Source organism: Cibotium barometz, chromosome 64 (assembly GCF_041138505.1).
Source record: "Cibotium barometz isolate CiBa-2024 chromosome 64, ASM4113850v1, whole genome shotgun sequence".
Taxonomy (NCBI): domain Eukaryota; kingdom Viridiplantae; phylum Streptophyta; class Polypodiopsida; order Cyatheales; family Cibotiaceae; genus Cibotium; species Cibotium barometz.
In genome coordinates this window covers 27,143,429-27,169,208 of record NC_141109.1, presented here as the reverse complement: position 1 = coordinate 27,169,208, position 25,780 = coordinate 27,143,429, and the positions used below count along the sequence as shown (strand labels likewise).

The 25,780-nt window shown below is 41.7% G+C and overlaps 1 protein-coding gene across 1 annotated transcript; it reads right to left on the bottom strand.

Moving 5' to 3' along the window:
- Window positions 1-21,734: 21,734 nt before the first annotated feature.
- On the bottom strand, window positions 21,735-22,760 carry LOC147603473 (putative E3 ubiquitin-protein ligase ATL44). Its single transcript, XM_086796587.1, has one exon. The coding sequence runs from the start codon at window positions 22,566-22,568 to the stop codon at window positions 22,077-22,079; it is 492 nt and encodes a 163-aa protein (XP_086652713.1). The 5' UTR covers window positions 22,569-22,760; the 3' UTR covers window positions 21,735-22,076.
- Between the last annotated feature and the right edge of the window lie 3,020 nt (window positions 22,761-25,780).

Below are 25,780 nucleotides of genomic sequence, written 5' to 3'. Positions count from 1 at the left end.
TAAAATTGAATTTATGCATAAATAGATGCATAAACGAATTTTTATAAAAGTGTTATTTCCCACTGAAGTTGTCCTTATGCATAAATAGATGCGTAAAGAATCTTTATATTAAAAATAAGAATTCTCTTACATTCTATAAATAGATGTAATGAGAATGAGAGGTAAATAGATGTGATGATATGTGATGGGAATCAGGTAGATGGGAATGAATGGATGGATGGATGCAATGAGAATAGGAGTGATGAGAATGTGAGGTGAGTAGATGTGATGAGATGTAATGCAAATCAGATAGATGGGAATGAATGGATGGATGGATGTGATGAGAATGAGAGGTAAATAGATGTGATGATATTTGATGCGAATCAGATAGATGGGAATGAATGGATGGATGGATGCGATGAGAATAGGAGTGATGAGAATGTGAGGTGAATAGATGTGATGAGACGTAATGCAAGTCAGATAGATGGGAATGAATGGACGGATGGATGTGATGAGAATAGATGTGATGTGAATGAGAGGTAAATAGATGTGATGATATGTGATGTCAATCAGATAAATGTGAATGAATATATGAGATGTGATGTCATGTGAATCAGGATGTAAATGAGTGATATAGGATGTGAATGAATGTGTTAGCATGTGAATGAATGATATAGGATGTGAATGAATGTGCTAGCATGTGAATCAGGATGTGAATGAATGACATAGGATGTGAATGAATGTGATAGCATGTGAATCGGGATGTGAATGGATTTGATGTGATGTGAATTGGAATGTGAATGAACGATAAGGGACGTGAATGAATGTGTTATCATGTGAATCCGGATGTGAATGACTGAGATGTGATTTGAAATGGATGTGATAAGATGCGATGTAAACTTGATAGATGTTAATGTATGTGAAGTGATGAGATGTACGGGTAGATGCAAGTGGATGAGATCTGATGAGGATAAATGAAGAAATAAGTGATGAGATAGAAAAAGATGTGATTAGATGAGAATGGGAATACTTATGAAATGAATGTGGATTGATGTCGATTGACAAGAATGGATGTATGGATGATGTGGGTGGATGTGTGGATAATGTGATTGACGTGAATAGATGTATGGAGGATGTGGATTGATGTGTGGATAATGTGGATTGACGTGAATGGATGTATGAATGATGTGGATTGATGTGTGGATAATGTGGATTGATGTGAATGGATGTATGGATGATGTGGATTAACGTGTGGATTGATGTGGATGGATGTATGGAAGATGTGGATTGATGTGTGAATAATGTGGATTGATAGGGATGGATGTATGGATGATGTGGATTGATGTGGATGGATGTATGGATGATGTGGATTAATGTGTGGATGATGCGATTGGATGTGATTCGATGTGGGAATGATGTGATGTGATAGGGATCCATGAAGAAAAAAAAAATTGTGGGAAGATGAGAAAAGATGGGGACTAATGTTAAAGGATGTTGAGTGACGAGAAAACATGGAAATATTGTTGGAACTGTATTTGTATGTGAAATCTATTTTTAAATTACTGTTTTATGTCAAGGATACTAGGGAAGCATTTTGACCGTCTTGTGAATGAGGTTGTGGAGACCTACCTGTTAAAGTTGCAATTGCTGAGACGGAGGGTCAACGGAGAACGTCTCGCATAGCAAGGTCAGCCAAGGTCTTGACCAGCTTCGGTTTTATTTAAATGGTGAGCTTCCGTACAGTGGATGAGGGACTAAGGAAGCGGCCTATGAATGAAGCGCTAGGTGACCTCTGTGAAGGATCCTAGAGGGTGCTGACCATACGGTGCTCGCGCTCAGGGTCACCGAAGATATCCACACGTACGTCGGGGAAGATATTGGAACAAGGAGTAAGAGTTGTTTTCTGAATTCGGGCATGGATCTAGTTGATTGACCTTGCTGGTCCTCAACGGATGAGTCCATGGCTCTTTTATATGGATCTATTGGTTGATCTTGCTGATCTTCAACGGAGACTCCATTTTTGTTAAAGTGAATACTTGCCGGTTACTACGAGCTAGGAACTATCGAAAAGGCCCCTAAGTGGAAAGGGGGTGAGCGTTCTGGTTGCCAATGATGCCATAGGTACACCGATGAAGGAATGTTTGGAAATAAGGATTCAACTGGATAATTAGAGGATTATGATAAGTGACACATGGTTTCATTAAATGATTGTTTTAAAGACTGTTGAATCTGTTAAAAAGGCAATTTCATTAAATCATTGTTTTAAAGACTGTTGAATCTGTTAAAAAGGCAATTTCATATTGGGTGTGTAAGTGGTGTGACTAGTTTTAAGTTTGCATGAAAATCCGATTAGGGGACCTATGAACTCTTTTCCCTGGTACGTAGGACAACCTAACCAAATTCTTAATTGGATCCCATCACTACAGTGGTTGGGCGGTTGGCTAACCCATGGGACTGGATGCTGGACTGATGGATCCCTAAATTGAGACTCAATTCTATTATGGTTCGATATATGAAGTAAATCCCGGACAAAAAATGTTCTATGGAAAAGAATCAATGTGCCTCTGAATGAGGAAAAAAGCGTTGATCTCTATGATCCAAGTACAATCTTTTCCCTGATCTGACTATGGGACTTACAAGTTTGGTCAGATCAGTTCAGTTAGTTAAGGCTTTTGACTACGTTACAGAAAAGTTATTGTGGAGGAATCGCCCGTGATTTCTGAGCAAGGGAAGTTTTTTTGGGTTCGGTTTTGGAAGAATCGATGGATTAGTCTCTTGTCCAGATATCCATGGGCGAGGCCCCAAGTGTGGGACCCTGCCCGGCACAAGAAGTGCTACATTCGCTACTAGCACCCCTGAATTCGTTGCACGGTGGGGGATAGGGACCTCATACCAAAAATAAGACCAACAAGATCAGGATATGTGTAAACTTCAGATGGGTTTTCCTTGCCCTTCAAAGAGCGGTTTTTTGAAGATGTGGTCAGTTAAGGGTGGGGCTTCGAGTGGAACACTTGTCTTAACTCACTTTGGTGTTCATGAAGTGCCAAGTATCGGGTCCTCGCCTCTCAAAAAAAAATCCCCCCTCTAAGTAATTTTTTCCATTACACGTAAAAAAACAAAAAACAAAACAAAGACAATAAAATTTTTCTCTCTCCATCCTCTCATCTCCCTCTCTCCCTCTCTCTCTCTTTCCCACCTAACCTCTCCCTTGCTCTCACTCCCCACCTCCTCTCTCCTCCCACCCCCCCTTCTCCTCGATCAAACCCAAAAACAAAAAAGTAAAAAAAAACCCCCCTTAGTATGTTTTTTTCCAAGCAAAACCCTAGTTTGTTTTCAAAAAAATAAATAAATAAATAAATAATCCCCCCTCCTAGTTTTCTTTTTTCAATTACATATCAAAAAACCCTATATTTTTGTATTTTAATTTTTTTCTTCCGAGAAAATCCCCCTCTTAATGTTCTTCTTCCTTTCTTCCTTTACAAGAAATGCAAAAAAAGGTCCTCTCTCTCTCTCTCTCTCTCTCTCTCTCTCTCTCTCTCTCTCACCCGCACCCCCTCAATTACATATAAAAAAACCCTATATTTTTGTATTTTAATTTTTTTCTTCCGAGAAAATCCCCCTCTTAATGTTCTTCTTCATTTCTTCCTTTACAAGAAATGCAAAAAAGGTCCTCTCTCTCTCTCTCTCTCTCTCTATCTCTCACCCGCCCCCCCTCACCAACCAAGTTCTCACACCCACCATCACCCCCTGTCTCCCTCAATGAGTGCCCCCTATATTACATATCAAAACCCTATATTTTTGTATTTTAATTTTTTTCTTCCGAGAAAATCCCCCTCTTAATGTTCTTCTTCCTTTCTTCCTTTACAAGAAATGCAAAAAAGGTCCTCTCTCTCTCTCTCTCTCTCTCTATCTATCTCTCACCCGCCCCCCCTCACCAACCAAGTTCTCACACCCATCACCCCCTCTCTCCCTCAATGAGTGCCCCCTCTCTCCCTTACCTGACCGACCACCCTCACACTCTCTCTCTCTCTCTCTCTCTCCTGACTCTCACTCTCTCTCTCTCTCTCTCCCCCCTCTCCCTCTCCCTCTCCCTCTCCCTCAACCCACCAACCACCATCTCACCCCCCTCTCCACCTACTACACTCCACCCCTCTCTCCCTCAACCCACCAACCACCATTTCACGCCCCCTCTCCCTCTCCCTCTCACCGTCACCTCTCCCTTGCAACCCCCTCCTTCCCCCTCTCTCCCCTGCGCATTCCATTTCCCCCCCTCTCATCAGCCCCCCCTCTCCCTCTCTCTCGGGTGCAGCTTCCCCTCCTGTGCAGCCCACCCCCTCTCTCTCTTTGGTGCACCCAACTCCCCCTTGTTTGCGGGTCACTGCCTGTCACGCGCCCCAGGATCGAGGTCGCGGACATCGGGCCGCAATGCAACCCGTGATGCATATATGTGATATAGCTCGGCTCCATCGGCCGTTGAGCGCGTCATAGCGCGATATAACCTTGTCGGGTCACACCCGTCTCATGTATCCCCGGCCCGGCTCCAAGGCCTTGTGGTCTCGGGTCTATCCATCCAACTCGAATCCATGATCCAACCGGCCCGGCCTCATCGGCCTGTCGACTCGGCACGGCTCGCCGTCCCGCGGCTTCGCCGTTTCCACCGTTTTTCCTTCCGTCGGTTCCGTTTTGGCTTTGGCACGATCGCCGTCAAGGTGGGGAGGGCATCCCCCGGGGCACATGGCACCTATTAACCCCCACCGCAACCTGGGAGGCCTAATGTGCCTACACGGTGCGTGAGTGCGTTCTAGTGTGCCTAGATATGGGTCCATGTTTCGCCGCTCCTTACACTTCCTCCCCATATAGATGCATGATATTCGGTGCGGTCAAGTATCCCTCGAGAGCACTACGTGAGGCTGGATAGAAATCCCAAGTCTCCCTACGCCTCACATACACCCCCCCCTTTATGGAATTGACGCCCTCGTCAATTAATTTTCGAACTCGAAGGGAGTGCATTTATATCATGTTTATTCTCCAACAAGTGTTTGTGCCTAGAATTAAGACAAAAGAAAGCGGGAGGTCTTAACCTTGCTTTATAGCCATGAGCAAAGTCAGTGTCTAACCCGTTACAACTGTGCATATTTTTGTATTTTTATCTATTTTGTGGCCTGGACTTCAAGCCCCCGCTCGAGAGTCCCCCGAATCCCCAATGTGCGAGGTACCATAAAGCTGCATTGGACCCCGCTTGACTCCTGTCTAAGCCAAATGTAGATATCTTCAAGACAAAGCAGCGTTTGCCTGTTTCTCCTGAATCAAGTATGTTTTGGCCTTCTTGAGCTCCCGTTTACTCAAGAGTTCCCAATGATATTCCCGTCTTCAAGGAGGTCGACTTCATTGATCTTCATAACCCTATTTCCACTTGGTGTCTCATCTCACCAATCTGATCATTTTCCATTCCAATCCATGTTGTCGACATGTTGAGGACAAGGTTTTCCTGGTCAAGCCAAGCCCTAGCTATCTTCACACCAAGATAAGCTTTGCATGTTCTTTTCCCATTGATCCCTTGAATCCGTGGGCTGGGATGAGCCTATAGCTGTGGTATTACCCATATGTGCGACGGTGCTGAATCCTTCTGGGACATGAGTTACAGTACCTAACTAACACTAGCTCGGCCTGCAATGATTCGTGTCCTTTCTGTCTCCTGCAACCATGTATAGGTTCTTTTGACCATTGTGTCATGATTAACCTGTTCGGATTTGGCCATACAATCCTTGAGTTTGGAGTTTGCTCTAGCCTTCATGACACCATGTTGGCCTTTACATAATCTCTCACCTTTGGATGTTGCACCCTTGTAGCTGTGAGCCTTGATGCTCGAATGTTTGTTTGCTCATACTGCATGAGCCTAGTTGCTCAGATATTGAAGCTTGAGGACACAAGTAGCTTAGTAGGCTAATCCCAAGTCACGTGTTTTGTTCGTCTTCGAGCCTTTGAGTACATGTTATGCATCCTGTTTGCCCCTTTGAACAGCTAAGTATAGATGCTGCCAACAAAAACCAAGTGTTGTCTGGGAATCCAATGAACACTCTGCCACTAAGCATTCACCCATACATAACACAACTGCCACCTTGTGCATATGCAGTTTTCATCTTTAACTTCACTTGGCCCAAGTTTCCCCATCTGATTTCGATGCGAGCAATTGCCACCTTGCTGCTACATCCAACCATAAGTACATTGCCACCTGCACTCCTGGCTGTTTTCATCTTCAAGTTCCCCTTGGTATGCATATGTACCTTCATGGTCCCAACTTGACCTAATGTAGCACGTTGTTTTCCAAAATCTGTTTGCCCTCCCTAGATTTCTCCAGTTTGGGTCGGCATGGATCTCGAAGCGTTACACACACTAAGAGTCCATGGATTGTAGCTACGATTTTGTGACCTTCTTGTGCGGTACTGGTTGCACGGCCACTCTGATATGACCACTATGTTGGGTCCTACTGATGATATGATATATATGAATGGGGAATATTGGTGCCATGATTGGACTCACCCTCAACCGAATGATGATGTCTTTTGCCAGCTTTACTTTCCCGACATCTGCCAACCTTCTGTCAACACACATGATGATATAGATGATGGGGTTATTGGTGCCATCCTTGGTCTTACCCTCACCCGCACATCAATGGTGAGAATGGCTTCCGCTTCCCAGTCGCTTCCACCAACTCAAAAATGAGGGTTCAAGCCTCGTAGATGTTGCTAATTTTAGCTGACAGGGGGTTCAAGCCCCTTTGATAAGATTGCACCAGAAATGGGGGTTCAAGCCCCTTGGATGCTGCCCACTTGCAGCTGACAGAGGGTACAAGCCTCTTGGATATGACTGCATCTGAAAATGAGGGTTCAAGCCTCCTGGATATGAATGGGGGTACAAGCCCCTTGGATATGGATGGGGGTACAAGCCCCTTGAAATATGATCGCATCGAAAATGGGGGTACAAGCCCCTTGGATGCTGCCAAGTCGCAGAGCTGACAGGGGGTTCAAGCCCCTTGAAATATGATTGATCTGAAATGGGGTACAAGCCCCTTGGATGCTGCCAAATCGCAGCTGACAGGGGGTTCAAGCCCCTTGAATATGATTGCCACAGAAATGGGGGTTCAAGCCCCTTGCATACACTCGCATACCATTGTGCGCAGCTTCATTGCTTCTCCTGTTTAATCTAATACCTTCATGATCTCTGAAAAAGATGTGGTGGCTTCATTGCCACAAGGCTCATCATGGCCTTAGCGGACACCTTGCCGCTTAGCACGTACAATCCCGCTTAATATAGTCCCAAAATGATTCCTCCTGGTGGTTTTGCATTCGCTACTCTTCCATGTTGTATAATATATATATGAGAGTACCATGCTGACACAAAGGTCCCATACCTGCTGCATCAATCTTCAAAAGACAAGCTCCCAGTCCCATACCCGGTCGCTTTCATGGTCCCTTTGTTTTGCTTCCCTGATATCCATATGCATATGCTTCATGATTCATCTATCTCTGCACAAGAACAAGTCTTCTCCGCCAAGGGTTCTTCATACTTGCCTCATGCTAGCCTCTAGCTTCACAGCTTTGCATTTCGGCCAATGACCTGATTCAAGTTGATCCGGCTTCCCACACCGTTTCTTCTTGGCATCTGTATTGCCGTCTATTCCACATGCTGATTTTGCTCAATCCCAATATGTTCATGCATTCTAGGGCTCCACCAACCCACTAGTTCATATCAATGTGTATCCACAAATGATGTGCCTCCCGGATCACCCCGTTCGGCTAATTCTCCATGATTGTCTTGGTTTCCATTCACAAATGATCTTGATGTGGCGTTTCCAGCCCGCAACCACGAAGTCGGGTGCTGCTGGTCCGAATGTGCCATCATATCTTGATTGCCGTTTGCTGCACATCTCCACCTTCCATGGTGGTAAACTCATGTGAGGTCCCAAGCCCGCTGTTCTTCTGACTTGAAGTGCTGACAGCCCCACCAGGACCAAGTTGCATATATCTCTGACTCTCTTCATATGAATGATATGGGCCTCTATTCAAGATTGGCCCTTGCCAACAACTCAGTTGGACTTGCACCTTGATACCTTCCCTTGTATCCATGCCAAGCATTCCACATGTCAAATAGCTCACTGGTCAACTATGGATTTTCACAAAACAGACTGCATAACTGCATTCTACTCGGAAAACTGATCACTTTTCATATATAACATGTCTTCAAATTCCATCGTTTGGGCCTCCGTCCAGAGCTGCCTTGTTATTCAAGCTTCCTGTTCTGCAGCCTGGGTCACCGGCGGTCCCGACCAAGCATGCCATCCTGTACCTTGCGTCCACACGCTCGTGATAGGTATATGTAATCATGGGCAAATTCCATCGTCTTGATGCTCAAAAATGCGTTTTTCTGCTGTCGGCTACTTTTGTGCCGTCGGCTCTATGGCCGTCATATAGTCCTGCTCAAATTGCCGTTTTTGCCGTTTTTCGGATTTCTTCCGTCTGGCATCACAAGACCCCATGTGGGCTTCCCAATGATCTCTGCTCTGATACCAAGTGTCACGCGCCCCAGGATCGAGGTCGCGGACATCGGGCCGCAATGCAACCCGTGATGCATATATGTGATATAGCTCGGCTCCATCGGCCGTTGAGCGCGTCATAGCGCGATATAACCTTGTCGGGTCACACCCGGCTCATGTATCCCCGGCCCGGCTCCAAGGCCTTGTGGTCTCGGGTCTATCCATCCAACTCGAATCCATGATCCAATCGGCCCGGCCTCATCGGCCCGTCGGCTCGGCACGGCTCGCCGTCCCGCGGCTTCGCCGTTTCCACCGTTTTTCCTTCCGTCGGTTCCGTTTCCGCTTTGGCACGATCGCCGTCAAGGTGGGGAGGGCATCCCCCGGGGCACATGGCACCTATTAACCCCCACCGCAACCCGGGAGGCCTAATGTGCCTACCCGGTGCGTGAGTGCGTTCTAGTGTGCCTAGATATGGGTCCATGTTTCGCCGCTCCTTACACTTCCTCCCCATATAGATGCATGATATTCGGTGTGGTCAAGTATCCCTCGAGAGCACCACGTGAGGCTGGATAGAAATCCCAAGTCTCCCTACGCCTCACACCGCCCCCCTCTCTTCTCTCCCCCTTCGCCACCTCACCTCCCCCTCTCTTCTCTCCCCCTTAGCCACCTCATCACCCCCCCTTCTCTCTTTGTTGCACCCAGCTCCCCCTCGTGGGTCATCGCTCTCTTCTCTCCCCTTCATCACCTCACCGCCCCCCCTCTTTCCCTCTAACACGACCCCTTGCCACCCCACCCTCTCTCCCTCTCACCCGTGCCCCCCCTCTCTCCTCACCCCACCGGCCAGCTCCCCCCCTCACTCCCTCACACCTCTCAACTGCGCCCCCCTCTCTCCTCACCCCACCGGCCACTTCCCCCCCACCTCCCCCTTACTCTCTTTTATGCGCACCCCCCACTCTCCTTCACCCCCCCTAACCCTCACTCCCTCACCTCCCCCCCATGCTTTTGTGCACAACCCCCCCAGACCCTCACTCCCTCACCTACCCCTCGCTCTTTTGTGTGCAACTCACCACCCCCTCTCTCCCTTACCCCACTGACCCCCTCGTCAAGCCATCCCCCTCACACCCAACTCCCCCTATCTTCTCTCCCTCCATCACACCCCCCGGCACCCTCATCCCCTCGCCCCCTCATCAACTCAGCGCCCCCTTTCTTAACTCCCTCTATGGGGGAAAGCCTTTCCAGCAAGGCATAACATCCATTTTCATTTTAAAGAAGGCAAAAATAAAAAAACCATAAAATAGAATAAGAAAAAATAGAATTTCTAACTTACTAGGAGTTTTGTGAGCTTTCCTTTGGCTTGATGGTTTGAGGGATCTACTCTTATTTGCAACAAGAGGGGCCACCAATTCTTTTGAAGAGGAAATGGTAAAAAACAAACGAATTATTAATGAATTCACTATTTTTATCTCTAGGGAGGAGTAGAGTAACAGTGCATAAAACACTATTAACCATTTACAAAGGGAGAGGCTTCATTTATAGGAAAAAGTGAGCCTCAAACCAAGCAAACTGATTCTAGAATTTTCCAGATCAGTTTGGTCAATTTTTGGTCAGTTTAGCTTACTTTTTGGATCTAGTTGAAGTAGGAGAGAGGAGAGATAAAAATATCTCATTATTGTGAGTTTAAAACTCAACCACACATGTGAAATAGGTGCCTCCTTCATGAGGGGGATTCCCCACACTGAGGTGTCAAAAATACATCATTTCTTCTAAATATCTTTTCTTTTTTAGCTAATAACCTATTCCTTAGTCAACTTTTCATCTTATGTGAGCATTTGCTCGTTTTTGGGAGATTTTCTTTTATTTTGCCATTTATCTCCTCCCTACATTTGGATTAATCTAATTGGTCCATAAGAACCTTAATTCAAAAATTTCAAAAAATCTGGACCCTTAGGCTAAGGTCCTTTTTACCTGATTTCAATTTATCACAATTACACATTGGAAATTTCTTTTTGAATATCTATTTCAGGGAAAACCATTTTAGACACTAGGAGGATTTTTATATCCAAAAATATCTCAATTTTGAATTACCTCCCTCTAGATATTTTCTCTCTCTAGGCCAAAACAGGGTAAAATAGGATCTTTCTTTTATTTCAGAAAGGGGAATAATTATAAGATCGGAAGGGGAGGTTTTTACACCTGCACACCTCAAAAGCCAGAGGGAGGAATCTTACATTTGGGAATTACCACATAGGTGACAAACCACTCGGAGTGCTCAATGGGAACGATGATACATGCCTCTTCCATCTTGTATAGCTCTTTCTTCCCCACATCAAATATTTTGGATTCATGCGGTAAATGCCCTTCTTGCACTGGTGGACTGCCTTCTTTTAATGGAATTGTGTTAGTGCATTTGGCTGGATCTGGAGATCCTTGTAGGTCCATGAAAACACATCTTGGTGTTCTCTGAGAAGTTGGTGCTTCTCTGAAAAGTAGAAGGGTCCTTCCCGACCCAAGCTACCACCAAGATGGGGCGTGGCTCCTTAGTCTTGCCCAAGTTCAGCTCTCTCACCTCCTCCGTGGGTAAGTGGTGTGGGTGGAAGAGGAGTGGTGCTAAGTGCTGCCTGATGGAGAGATAAGTGGTCCTAGGCTAGGGTGATTTCCAAAGGGAAGTCACCAATATGTTCAAGTCACCAATACGTTCCTCCATCTAGCCAAAGGGTATGTCACTGGCAAGGCTTCCTCCCTTAGTCTTGAGGTGCTCTGCTTGCCACTCCTTTGCGAGTGCATCTAGAGGGGTTATAGGCACCTCAGACGAGTCCTCCTCTTGAGAGACCTTCTTTCTATAGTGAAGTCTTTGCATGCCCAAAATATTGTTATAGGTTTGCCAAAGTTTAATTTAGTTGATAGTATGCATAAGGTATGTGAAGCATGGCAACTTGGTAAGCAGGCCAAACATGCTTTCCCACATGAAAAGCATGTCAGTGCAAGGCCATTGGTGGATGCCATACATTCAGATGTATGGGGACCGACCAAGAATGTAGATACTATGTTACATTCATTGATGACCACACTAGGAAAGTGTGGGTTTATTTCATGAAGGAGAAAAGTGAGGTGTTTGCTCACTTTCAAAGATTTAAAGCCTTGGCTGAGAAGGAAAAAGGCATGCAAATAAAATGCCTAAGATCAGATGGTGGGGGAGAATAATTCTCCAATGACTTCACCGATTTCCTGAGAAAGGAGAGAATCAAGAGAAAGTTTACGTGTAGGTACAGTCTGCAACAAAATGGTGTTGCAAAAAGGAAAAATAAGCACATTGCAGAAGTGGCACGTGCCTTGATGGATGAAAAGAATATGCAACATTACTTTAGGGTAGAAGCAGTACTGATGTGTACATTATGAACAGGACACCCACTGCAGCTGTGTATGGTATGACTCCTTATAGTTGTTTACAGGTAAAAGACTGGATGTGTCTCACTTGAAAGTGTTTGGGTGTATTGCATATGTACATGTTTCTGATGAAGTGAGAACAAAGTTAGATCCAAAGGTAGAGAAATGCATCTTCATTGGTTATGCTATGGAGAAAAAAGGTTATTGATGCTATAACCCTACCACTTGTGAGATGCAAGTAAGCAGAGATGTTGTCTTCAATGAGATGAGTAGCTGGTATGCACCAGTAGTCAAGGCAACAGAAGATGCAGATGTAAGAAGTGCTGATGTTGCACCACATGTAGAGCAGTAACCAAAGGTGCTGAGTGGAGCTCGGAGTCCTCGAGGAGTGGATCCAATGTTAGCCCATGGTCACGCAAGTTGAGGAATGATGCAGGTACACATACATATCATGGAAAGAAAAGGAAAGGAAAAGGTAGATGAAACTTTTGTGGCCTGATCTGTCAGTAAGTCACTCATATGTGGATGGTGAGTCTAGTGGCTCTAAGCAGAGCCTTCATGAGGAGCTTGGCATTCTGTCTATGGTTACTCTTGGTGTAAGGAGAACTAGGACTGTTTTGAGGACACCTGGCAGTGATCCAAGTGTACGCAGTTCTACGAGGGTTAGATACCTTGTTTACAAGTTGAGATATGATGAATATACAGTCCATCGTTATGCTTACATGGTAAAAGCAATATAGGAGGTTGAGCCCACTTTCTTTAAGTAGGTAATTGGAAATAAGAAATGGGAAGATACCATGGATGAGGAGATGGCAGCATTGGATGCAAATGTAACATGGGAGTTAGTGCCTTTTCCTAAGGAAAAGAAGGAAATTGGATGTAAGTGGGTGTATAAATTCAAGCACAATGCTAATGGTTAAGTGAGCAGGTACAAGGCAAGATTAGTTGCCAAGGGCTATGTGTAGACTTATGGCATGGACTATGAGGAGACATTCAGCCCGGTTGCAAGAATAGAAACCGTGAGAGCTGTCATTGCTATGGTTGTAGCTAAGGGTTGGTATTTACATTAAATGGATGTAAAGAATGCTTTCTTGCATAGTGATTTGCAAGAAGAAGTGTACATGATGCAGCACTAGGTTCTGAGAGTGATGTACATCTAGATTTTGTGTGCATGTTACGCAAAGCCTTGTATGGCTTAAAGCAGGCACCCAGAGCATGGTCAAACAAGATGGGGGGGTATCTTGTTACCATTGGATTTCAGATATCCAATGCATATTTTTCACCTATATGTGAAAAAGATAGATAGAGGGATTATGCTATTAGTAATCTATGTGGATGACTTGATTATCAAGTGATAGTGATGCAGACATACATGATGTCAGGATTCTTTTGAAATAGAAGTTTGAGATGAAGGATTTGGGTGAGCTGCAGCATTTCTTGGGCATAGAGGTGGTGAAATCACCTCATGGCATTTTGCTATTGCAGAGGCAGTATGGCTTGGACATGTTGTCCAAGTATGGTATGACAGGTTGTAAGCCTATTTTAGTGCCATTGGAGCAGAACACAAAGCTTTCTGCAAATATAGGTGAGCTTTTGGAGGACCCCACTACCTAATACAGGCGTATAGTGTGTAGTTTGATCTACATGACCATTACAAGGCCATACTTGAGCTATGTTGTTGGAATTGTGAGTCAGTTTATGCATGCCCCTAGGAAGCCACACTTGGATGCGGCTAGACGGATCCTCAGGTACATAAAGTCCATAGTTGATTATGGACTTTTTTATGAGGTTGGTACAGAGATACAATAGTTGTATGGGTACACAAATGCTGATTGGGCTAGTAGTATTGCAGACATGAGATTTACCAATGGTTTTATGTTCTCATTTGAGAGTGTTGTTGTGAGTTGGAGTAGTAAGAAGCAGCCAACAGTTCCTTGTCGAGCACAGACGCAGAGTACAGAAGTGCTGCTAAGGCAATTTGTGAGGTAGCTTGGTTTTAGAAGCTACTTGGTGACATGGGAGAGTCCGTGTGGGGATAGGGTAGTTGTCTCATATATTGCGACAACATGAGCAGCATACAGCTGGCAAGTAACTGAGTATATCATGCTAGAACGAAGCACATTGAGGTGCATTATCACTTTGTGAGGGAGAAAAAGTTTTCCAAACTAGAGTTTCGTGTCCTTCATCCCCCGGATTTGTTCATCCAATATCACCATCATGATGTGCCCATCACTAGGTTCAAGAATCTAGGCACTATTGTTGAATAGGTGGATCCATCTGCAAGCTGTGATCATAACTCTCCCAAGCTCAAGGTAGATGCTAACGAGAATCTAACATGGTTCCCACCTTTGGGTAATTTACTCTCCAATAACATGCTAAGGAGAATCTAACATCAAGAAGACTTGATGATTCAGGGTTTGAGTTTTTGGATTGGGAATCCAACCCATCGAGCGTGCCAAGTGCTGGTGGCCGACCCCGTCGAGCACCACCAGAATATCAGATCCAGCACACATTAACATTAGTTAATAGTTATTATGTCTATAAACTAGTCGTGCCTAGAGCACGACGGTATCTTGGTACCGTCCTATGTCTACGAGTAAGCAGCATAAAAGGATGTAACCAGATTTCTATAAAGGTTGTTTGCTATTATTGTAAGGTTGCTGATTCTATATCATCTCTTTGCAATAAAGTAATATCACTTTTGTATCATCTCTATATATTTTTGGATCGTGTTTGTCTTTTTGTTTAATAGTCTTGTTTATTATCATTTCTGACAATTATGTCTATTACGTATTCGGTATTTTCATGCAACAATTAGGATCATCCACACGAGTCAATTAGTCTTAGTACTAGGTAGTATTGCACGATCGCTTGTATCCTGATAGTCAATGTCTGTTAGTTCGTGTCTGATCGGTATATGCGGCTGGTGTATGCTGCTCCCATAACCAGAGTCACTCAACAGGTTTCTTGTGATAGCACTCAGCCTTCCACAACATTTTGGTTCAACTGAAATGAGGCGTAGCAAAAAGGGATGCAAAATTAGTGCAAAATCGGGGTATCATTAGGGGAAGGTTGAGGTCTATAGGGGCCCTTTAAGTTGCCATATTATGATTTTAATGACTTTTTGTTAAAATGTTAAGTTTCTTTGACTTTAGATACCTTCTTATTCTTCAAATGGCTAGAAGTTTGAATTTCAAAGTTTCCCGCCAAAATTGAATTTAAAATTGGGCAAAACCATATCATGTGACATATCTATGGAAAGAGCTCAGCGAGTAGATTCTGGATCTCTAATCTCCGATAAATTTTGAGCTCATATGTAAAAGTTATGGATGTCCGAAATTTCAAAAACTTTCCCCCCACTTTTTGAGAATGAAAAGTACAAAAAGACATCTTCTAGAGAATCTTTTGACCACCTTTAATCACCCAACATTTTTGTATACATGGCATCACATGATTGGCCCTTTTCCTTAATAACCTTTTAATCACATGGCATCTTAAAGGGCCCCTATAGATCTTAACCTTCCCCTAATGAGACATAGAATTAGCCAAAATTATCTAGTGATAAGCTTCATCTACAATAGATAAACCTTCTCCCAAAATGATTTGCTGAATGGTGAAGTGTGAGAGGAGAACAAGCTCATGCAAATTTCAGCCACAAGATGAAGTGAAGATAAGGCTTATGAGAAGAGTGATTAATGAGCTCTATTAGTGTATTGAGATCTAAAGGAGGTGAATTCTAAGCTATAAGGAGCAAGAGAGTGGCTCTGATACCATTTTAACGCTTTGGGATACAAGCTCCCATAGAGGTGATGACGATAAGCTACACTAAGATTAGTTCTAAGCCAAGCTAAGGTGGATGATACCCACGAACAATCATAATGATGAATAAACTAAACTGACTAAGTGTTAGACTCAAGAACAATTAGGTTACAAGATTAAGACTTGTGCTCATAAAGAGGCTTGAGAGCTTTCTTGATTCGATTGATTGATTGTGACCCCTTTTATATGAGAGAGGTACAACAAGGCTTTGATAGCTCATGTGGGATAACTTTGACTAGGTGATTTGGCATTACTCATCTCTACCTTCTGCATAAGGACTCTATCTTATACATAGATCTCTTTGAATGTTCATAAGGGCTCTACCTTATTCATAAGAACTCTATCTTATACATAGATCTCTTTGCATGTTCATAAGTGTTCTACCTTATTCAAAGAGTTCTATGTATTTATAGAAGGGATCTTCCTTATGCAAAGAGCACTATGTATTTATAGAAGGGAACTGTCTTATGCAAAGATCTCTATGTATTCACAGAAGGGATCAAAGAGTGCTCTTTACATATGGTAAATCCCATCTCTATACATAATTTATGAATAAATCCCTTGTGCATAAATCTCTACCTTGAATTTTAAGTGCTGGGAGAACAAAATAGTATGTTTTTTAACAATTCTAATGCTTTTTAAATAATATAGAAAATAGTAGAACACATAAAACATTACTTGATAAATCAAGTTAAGCTCTATGTTATTTGAATTTGTGATATGCAAAGTGGGAACATCATATGAGTAATAATGTAAAAGTTATAGGTAATTTACTCACATTTAGTGTACTTGGCTAAACCTCTGACAGGGCCTGTATACAATTTTGGTTCCCAAAGAAAAGGGGATTTACAATTATTGGATATTCGATCAGATTATAGTTTTAGGTGCCCAACTTTTTATCTAATGTTTCATTAGAAGACCTTGAAGTGAAACTCCTTGGCTAACTAGGAGAGATTGGCTATTCTTCTTGAAAAAATGCAAGTTTTCAGGCTAAAGCCAAGGGCGCCCACTAAGTGAAACCAGATAACCTCATCTTGCAACCACCTGCTTTGCTAACAACACAAATGAATTCTTTAAAAAAAAATCAACCAAAGGAGATAAGCTCTTTTCCTTTTTCCTCTTCATTTGAGCCAAGTATATTTGTGATAAACATTGATAAACAACAATATTAAAAATTCCATCATCACATATCTTAAATATTTTACCAAATTCTCATGATACACATATTTGCACACTTGTCAACATCATCATTGTGAATTTACTACGCAGTATAAATAGTTAAACTTAGTTTGTTTTCAGAGATTGCATGTTACATTATAAAAAATCCAAGAATATTTATCACATAGCATTCATGGTGGACAGGTTTGGGGGAGGTTGATTTTTAACTGCATTGCATACTCCTGGCACATAGTGAACATAGACGCACACTCCAACCATAGGTCCTTTTCTTGTTGGGATTTGCTTTTGGAGTTGAGGAGAGTTGCCAGTTTTGAGCATCTTTTTTTTCTAGGTAATCTTGGGTTTGGGTTTAGCTCCATGTCTTAGGATCAAGAGAATTTCCTGATTGTATATATCGGCACTTTCTTGGGATGATGAGATACTGCTCATTGACCTCCATTCCCTACAATCACAAAATGACATTTGAGTCAAAATTTTATTCTTCCTTCTTTTTCCTTTTTTCATCTTCTTTATTTTTCTTCTTGGAGTCTTTGCTTGTCTACTTCAAGATCCCTACAGCTCTAGTTGCTCTTGCTACAACGTGCTTAAAGGTGAGGATCTCCAAATCATAAGAGGCTATCGCCATTTGGAGTTTCTCTCATGAATCACTTACTCAACGTAGCCGGCTACTACTACAGGTTTGTTTGATTGGTTCAGACGTATTAACAATGCTCTGAAATGTACTGTGTAGTCTTCTATTTCTCTTTTCTTCTAAGTCAGCCTCCTTCACAGCTTTTCCAATATCTACGTGATGTTGCTATCTCTCTAGAATCTTTTCAGGAAATCTTTCTTCAATTCTTCAAACGTTTGGTGGTCCATACCATTATTGAGCATACCAAGTGGTGGCCTAACCACCTATAGTTATTGCAAAGTACTCTGCCTTTTGTGGTAATGGGGCTCGGGTGGCCAAGAAGGTGGTTTTGAATGTAAATATGTGAGCATCTGGACCTTCCTCACTCTTTCCCTTAAACTTTGGGTATTTGAGACAAATCCTTCGCACATCTACCGGTTCTTCTTCTTCTTGATCTTCTTGTCTGTTGTTTGGTGTTCTTCATCTCCTTCCTGATTTCTGAGAGGTTTTTTATTCTACCTTTCTTGATTTTGCTGGCACGCAATCCCTTCCAAAAATCTTGTTGGATAATGCGATCACCCTTCACTTCATGAGTCCTCAAACTACATGGGGTGGTACCACATTACCATGCTTGTACTTTTGTCACTCTCCATGCACTGTCCTTTCTAATCCTATGATTCCCTTGTGAACATACACATCAAGGGCATGCACACTTCCTCTCTTAATATACCCTGACTAGCTTCTCTATTCAGACATCTTGTGCATAGCGAACCTCTACCTTCCTACTCCACTTCAAGGCGTACCATTCCCTAGCACGATCACCAAAAGTGTTAGTGTCGAGTCAATTAGACTCCACACTTGTGTGGTTTCAAACCACCTAGTTGCCTCCCGAGGAGTAGTGAGTCGTGACTAATGTAATTGTCCCCAATGCAACAATCCAAGGCTAGTGTGATCAGCTATACTGATCCATGTAAGCTTGGGGACTTTGTCCTTATTGCGTGTTAGTTAGTGCCTAGATCCGTCTTGATTCATGATAAGAGTTAACATCCAAACAGGCCTTTCATGATTTTAGATAGGAGTTATATCCAAATAGGTATGCAATTGACATGGAATGGACAGAGCTATGCAGTGAAGAATAGAGATAAGATAGAGACTAACACATAAGACATTCTTGAACATTATCTTAATCTCACAAGCATACAACACAATATCATCGACTCAGGTCATGAACTCATGTGCTCCACTATTCCTTCCTCCATTCCTCTATCCTCTGTGTTCGAGAATAGTAGCCCCTTTGCAATATGGGTCTACCTGTTTGCAAGAAACGGTTACAAAATCTAGTACAACAAGAAATATTGGGTGTACCTGTTTGCAAGAAACGGTTACAAAATCTGGTACAACAAGAAATATTGACAAATAATATTTTGTTAGAATACGTGATGTTTTGGGCAGCAACTTGGACGGCGGCCACGAGATGCGATGGTTGGATGCCAAAACTTGCGCGTTGAAACAGTCTTCAATGGAAGGCCAAAAAATATTATGGTGCGTAGTAGGGAAAGAACTTGCTTGTGGAATTGGGAAGATATCTTTGGAATACATGGATCCCCCCTTGCGACCACACAGAGTTCAAGGTAAGGTGCAGGCTTTGGAAAGATTATCCAACCAAGAGTGTAGCAGCAAATAAGGAGCTTTGGTCTATGAATGAATGGTTGAAGATTGGGCATGCTATTGAGGGGAAGATGGGTGAGTTGCAAATATGGATTGTGTGTGGTGGCATTCTCATGACTTTCATTGGGGTGAATACAATATGAAAGAATGTATGCTTGTGCAATGGATACACTGAAAAGGATGAGTTAAACCTTTTTTCACTACTAAATGCACAATGTTGTACTAGTGTAGCCATTAGGGAAAATTTAGACTCAAATTGGGCCCTTTAAGGATTTGTACATATTCTCTCTCTTCAAAAATGGGCTCATGGTGAATTTTTTACAAATCAACTCAGAAGTAAGTGGATTTTGGACATTTGGAATCTACTCTTCAAGATCTCTCCAATGATATATAGCATGATGGAAAATTTTTTGTATTCAAGAAGTCCCCAAATTTGGTGATGATGTGGGTAACGTGCCACATCATCACCAAATTTGGGGACTTCTTGAATACGAAAAAATTTCCCATCATGCTATATATCATTGGAAAGGTCTCAAGGAGTAGATTCCAAATGTCCAAACTCCGCTAACTTTTGAGTTGATTTACAAAAAAATCACCATTAGCCCATTTTTGTAGAGAGAGTGTGTACAAATCTTAAAGGGCCTAATTTGAGTTTAAATTTCCCTTGATGCACAAGGAGTCTAGAATGGCCCTAGAGCCATTCTAAAATGCATTTTATAGTTGTATATTAGAAGAGGGTAAAGAATGGACCTAAGGCCATTATAAATGCACGCTAGGGCCATTTTACGATGCACAATGTTGTTCCAGTGCACCACAAAGGTTATCCTAAGGCCATTCTACCATACGCCCTAGTATTCTAGTCTAGCACTAGAGGGTCGATAATAAAATTCTACCATGCATAATGTTGTTCTCTACTACAGCCATAGGGCTATTCTACCATGTAGCCTAATGTTCTTGTCTTGCACGAGAGGTTAAAGAATGGCCCTAGGGCCATTATAGAATTGTTTTAGGGCCATTCTACCATGCACTGTCTTGTTGTAGTATAGTATAAAGTGGTATAGCATGTACCTAGAGCCATTATACCATTCATCCTTGTGTTCTATAGTGCACTTGTATCTAGAATGGCCCAACTAGGGACATTCTAGAAAATGCATCCTTTTTTACTAGTCTCGCATAAGACTATTGTAGCACAGGAATTGTCGAATGGCCCCAGGGCCATTCTACCATGCATAATGTTTTACTAGTATAGTACAAGGAGTCGAGAATGTCCCTAGAGCCATTCTACCATGTATTTTATTGTTCTATATCAGAAGAGGGTATAGAATGGCCCTAGGGTCATTCTATATACACACTATCACAGGAGGCTATGGAATAGACATAGGGCCAGAATAGACATAGGGCCATTCTACCATGCACAATGTTGTTCTTAAACTGGCATAAAGCTTATGCATATGGCTAATGCATAAGTCTCATGCATGAGGCTAAGGCATATGGCTATCTCTTGAGAGAAGCATAGCTCTCTAAAGGCTATCCATAGAGCGTGATAACAAACCTTGATCTTAAAACCCTAAACATACAAACCCTATAACATATAAAAGCATAAGATAAGAAACATACAAGAAAGAGATCTCTTACCTTGTGAGGCTTGTATGTGTCGAAAACCTACCAAATCAAACCAAAATAAGAAAAAAAACTATTAATAACAAACCCTAATCTTAAAATCCCTAAAACTTACAAACCCTATAAACATGTAAAAGCATGAAAAAAGAAACATACAAGAAAGAGATTTCTTGTGAGGCTTGTATATGTTGAAAACCTACAAAATTAAACCAAGTCAAGAAAGAAAAAGTATTAAGAGAATTCACGATCTTTTACTATATGAAGCTTTAATGGAGAGCTCTTAATTAGGGAAAAAGAACAAGGGAAAATACTCATAATGGTTAAGCTTTAATAAGATGGAAAAAAAAAGAAAAGAAAAACTAAAAAGAGAGGAAAGCGAAAGGAAATACTCACAAGAAAGCTTTCATGGAAAGCTTGTTTGCATAGGAGATTAATGAAAATTGAAGACATATCTTTCTTGAGCTTCAGGAGGATAGGGTATGAGAGGTAGAAGTGATAGATAAGGCATAAACCAACAAAAAAACTCAGAGTACAAGTTTATTATATTCAAAAGATAAAATTACATGGCGACAAAAGAAGCGTTAAAAAAACAAGATATTTTTACAGTATAGCAATGTTTTTTCGTTGCTATACACATTGCTGGGCAGCGAAATTTCGCTACAAAAAGTGCTGCTCAGCAACTTAAAAACGTTGCAGAGCAGCGATAAATCATGCTCTGCATCGTGAAAACCCTCGATATTTTCCTTCTGAAAATATTGCAAAAACATTGTTGTGCTCCCGATGTGTTGTAGTGTCTTCCTTCACCTCTTCCACAAAGTCTTAACCAATAGGTGTACACATCTTGACTCTTTGACAAAATCGTGTATTTAAGCATACTATTTATTCTCAATCAAAATAGGTGCACACACCTCACACACAAAGAACTATGCTTGAAACCAATGGTTTTTATCAATCAATCAAAGTAAATTCCAGCCGAGACAAAGCCGGGCACTTTTATACAAAGCTCGACCCTTGTAGTAATTATTGCACTTCAATTGATTTTGGGAAGAGAATATAAACAGAAGGGAGGAGGAGGAGGAGGAGGAGGAGGAGGAGGAGCATATTAGTAGCTTTAACCTCATAACCAAGCTGACGAACCATGTATGATCGATATGATGACATGGAAGTGCGAGGAGTGCGAGGAGGGAACTTGGGAGCCTATAAGAGAGAGCTAATGGAGTCACGGGCATGGTGTCTTGCTAAAATTGGAGCTTGGAGTAGGTTATTAGGCGCAAGAAGAGAGCCTTAATGGTGCGATAAAGGTATAACCCTATACACCGTGGGTGTAATGGTGCCCCTTGATGTTATCGCAATCTGCATTTGCACTCGCGCTGACATACTCTCTGCTACCATGGCATTGGTGAGATCTTCTCTGCAGATAGGGCAAGAAGAGTGACTGCAAAGCCAAGTGTCCACGCATTTGATGTGGAATCCATGGTTGCAGTTGGGCAGCACTCTGATCTTCTCTCCATCTTGAAAATCACTCAAGCAAATGGGGCATAGAGAGTCCCTCTCCTTACCTTGAGCGTGGCCTAGCTGGCCGGTAGCATTACCATACACCACTGTGGGCAGCGATTTAAGTTCAGTTTTCTTCATTCCTGTGTTTTCTCTCTGAATTATAGCTGCTTCTCGCGGTGGTTCCAAGGAAAGCCTCCTACCCCATTTCAATGCACGTTTAATCACAGCAACTGCTCCTAGAGCACAAATCAAAACAGTCAGTACTGCGGCGGTGATCATTACTCTGTGTGCATAAGTAGAGCTAGTATGGGCTACGAGACCTTGTTTGTTGAGGTTTAGGAGGCGGATTAGGGATAACAGAGGGCGCCATTGCTCTAGTGTAAGAAGGCATAATTAGCATACATCTAGGATAAGAAAATAGTGCAAGAGGGGAGTGCTCTTAGAGGCTACAGAAAGCTAGATATTGAACGTTAACGGCACGAACGAGAACTCCACTACTTACGTGGTCGTCACTGATAAAGGTGGAAGGGCCTCGGCACATCAGTAGTGGATGTCGTGTCAGAGTTTTCATAGCAAATCCGCAACTGGCAAGCCACTTGAAAAAAAAAGCGCAAATCCGCAACTGGCAAGCCACTTGAAAAAGAGCGGTTCGGGCCCGCCACACATGCCGCACGTTTGCAAGCTCGCTTACAAGCCATCATCAGGATTCAACGTTTCTGCTCTCGAGGACGATGTTGACAAAGTAAGTAGGTTTAAGGTCCTCCCCCCACACTTATATTATTATTCACACATACCCACTACGTGCACACACATTGTGTACATGTATGTATCCAATGCGCACAAATACACACACGTTTTTGTCCACCATTGCCCAAGAAGACCATATTAGAGAGTTTGCGAAAATTCTAATTCCCCTTTTGCAAGATTAAAAAGGGGGATATGGTGAATCTTTTTAAGATTTTTTCAAAACCCACTCATGTGACATATCATTGGAAAGCTTTTGAAAAGAAGGTTCTAAATCTACATTCTTCAACAACTTTAGAATTGGCATACTCAAGATACACCAAAAATTAGATTGAAAATTAAGTTCCCAAAGTAATGGCATTTTTCCCAAACTCCCTAATATGGTATTCAAGCCCAAATTTGGCATCTTTGGCCCCTTCACCCATTCTATTTCTCCCATGAAAGGCCCTCCTTGAAAAGCATTCCCCATTGGGGTTGTTATGTTGAAAATCACACGGACATTAATGAAATGGAGTTGTTTCTTTGTTTGCCACATTTTGGTTTTCATAGAATGAAAATGTGCATTGTGAGCGCCATCAAATTGCATTCTATGCAAATTTAACCAATACAATACAAGATGGCGCGCAATGTATCTCCTCTAAAAAGTGGTGACCTTAAACCAAGTTGAGGTTGAATGGAAACTCCCATAACAATAGAGTCTTCATCACTGACCATTTGCACCTTCATGAGGGAGTACCAACAACTACACGAGATAGTGGTATACATAGTTTTAATTACATACTTAAGCATTTAAGGCATATATAATCAATGCAAATGTTCATTATTCTTGAAGTGCAAAAAATATTTGTCAAGGTTCTCTCTCAAATCTATCTCGATATAAGGAAATCAATACCAAATCTACACACTACACTACAAGAAATATATCTTGATATAAGGAAATCAATTGCAAATCTAAACACACTACACTACAAGGAGAAAGTAAATTTCTAATATTATGTTTGTACTGCTTGCTAGGATATAACTTACTTTGATGCACATAAAGCACTAAAATTATAAAAGATCATTTTTTCACTTTTAAATTTTTGAGAAGTTTATCTCTTTATGATTGAAGTCTATCCTTTTATTATTTAAGAGAATATATTTCCTTAGTGGTCAATTATTCTCGTGAACATCTAGATGTATTTGACATTGAGTTGTATAAATTTCTTATAGATTCCATACGTGCATACACTTATTCTTATAGTTTTATAGCTCTTAATTCATCACTATGTAATACGATTTTTCATAAACAAAACTCCTATCCTACTATAACTAGAGCTAAATCTAACTAGCCATAATAACTCATTCAACATTGAGAGAAGTATTTGCACATGGGTTGAGAATCATGAATGTGTGCACATTTTCATGTTTACAGTTAATTTAGGTGATCTATTCACACTAAGGCCCCTTTCTACTTGTCTTCATTTGCATGGGCTTTTGAAGTGGTGGCTCCCATGGAATTTATACACACACACACACACACACACACACTCACTCACTCACACTCACATGCTCACTTACTCACTCAGATGGCCTTCAAAAGTACTAGTCCCAGTGCTTTATAATGTGTTGTTTATATGCCACTAGTTCTCAACTTTTAACACATACATACTCTCTCTCTCTCTCTCTTAAAGTGATCAAGAAAGAATGCTCATAAAGTAAAAAATGGTATATTCATTGGTGATGTCATGCCTTAAACAAAATAATATGCTAACTTTCATGTAGAAACTTTAATGTTAATTGTTGTATGTGAACACATGACTCAATCATATGAAATATTACTATTATTAAATATGTAGTCCATTCACATTATTGGACTCAGCTATTAGGAATTATTATCATTAATATTATTGGAATGGGTGATTATAGGCATCATAATCATTAATAGTTACATTTGTGCAAAGGGAAAAAGAGAGGCGGTTGGCCTTGCTACACATGATGCATGTTTGCGAGCTTGCTTACAATCCGCTCTACCATACCATCAGTGGTATGTGTCTACTCTCCAAGAAGATGTTGACAAAAAATAGGAAAACACCAACACATGTATACACACACACATGCACACATGCACTCATATATAGCATGAATGTGCACACACGCACATGTACACATGTATTCACACATAGACACACACATACACATAACCACAACACGTATATACAATCCCTACAAGAAATTTAGCATCTTTTTTCCCTTCATTACCAATCCATTCCATTTCATCACATCCATTTCTCATGAGTTGCCCTCCTTAAAAGCACTCTCCATTGGTGGTGTTATGTTGCAAATAATGACATAAATATAATGGATTTACTTATTTGTTTTGCCATATTCTGAAAAAAGGTTTTCATGGAATGGAAGTTTGTACACCATCGAATTGCTTTTCTTTGCAAATTTAACTAATATAGTCCTATGAGTGCCAATGGAAATGTCTACAATGAGCGCCATCACAAATTATCTTTTATGCAAATTTAATTAAATTCAATACAAGATGGAAATACCCATATTAATACAATCTTCATCACTCACCATTTACACGTTTGTGCAAGAAAACCAAAAAGCACACTTGATAATGATTTTACATAACTTTAATTACAAACTTAAGCATTAAAGGTATTATAATCAATGAAAAAGAACATTCTTGAAGTGATAGAAAAAAAATCAAGGTTCTCTCTCAATCAAATCCAAATATAAGGAAACCATTGATGGCA

Bases quoted from the DNA above. Each gene is read 5' to 3' on its own strand.
- LOC147603473 (XM_086796587.1), bottom strand. From the start codon at position 22,568: ATGATCACCGCCGCAGTACTGACTGTTTTGATTTGTGCTCTAGGAGCA.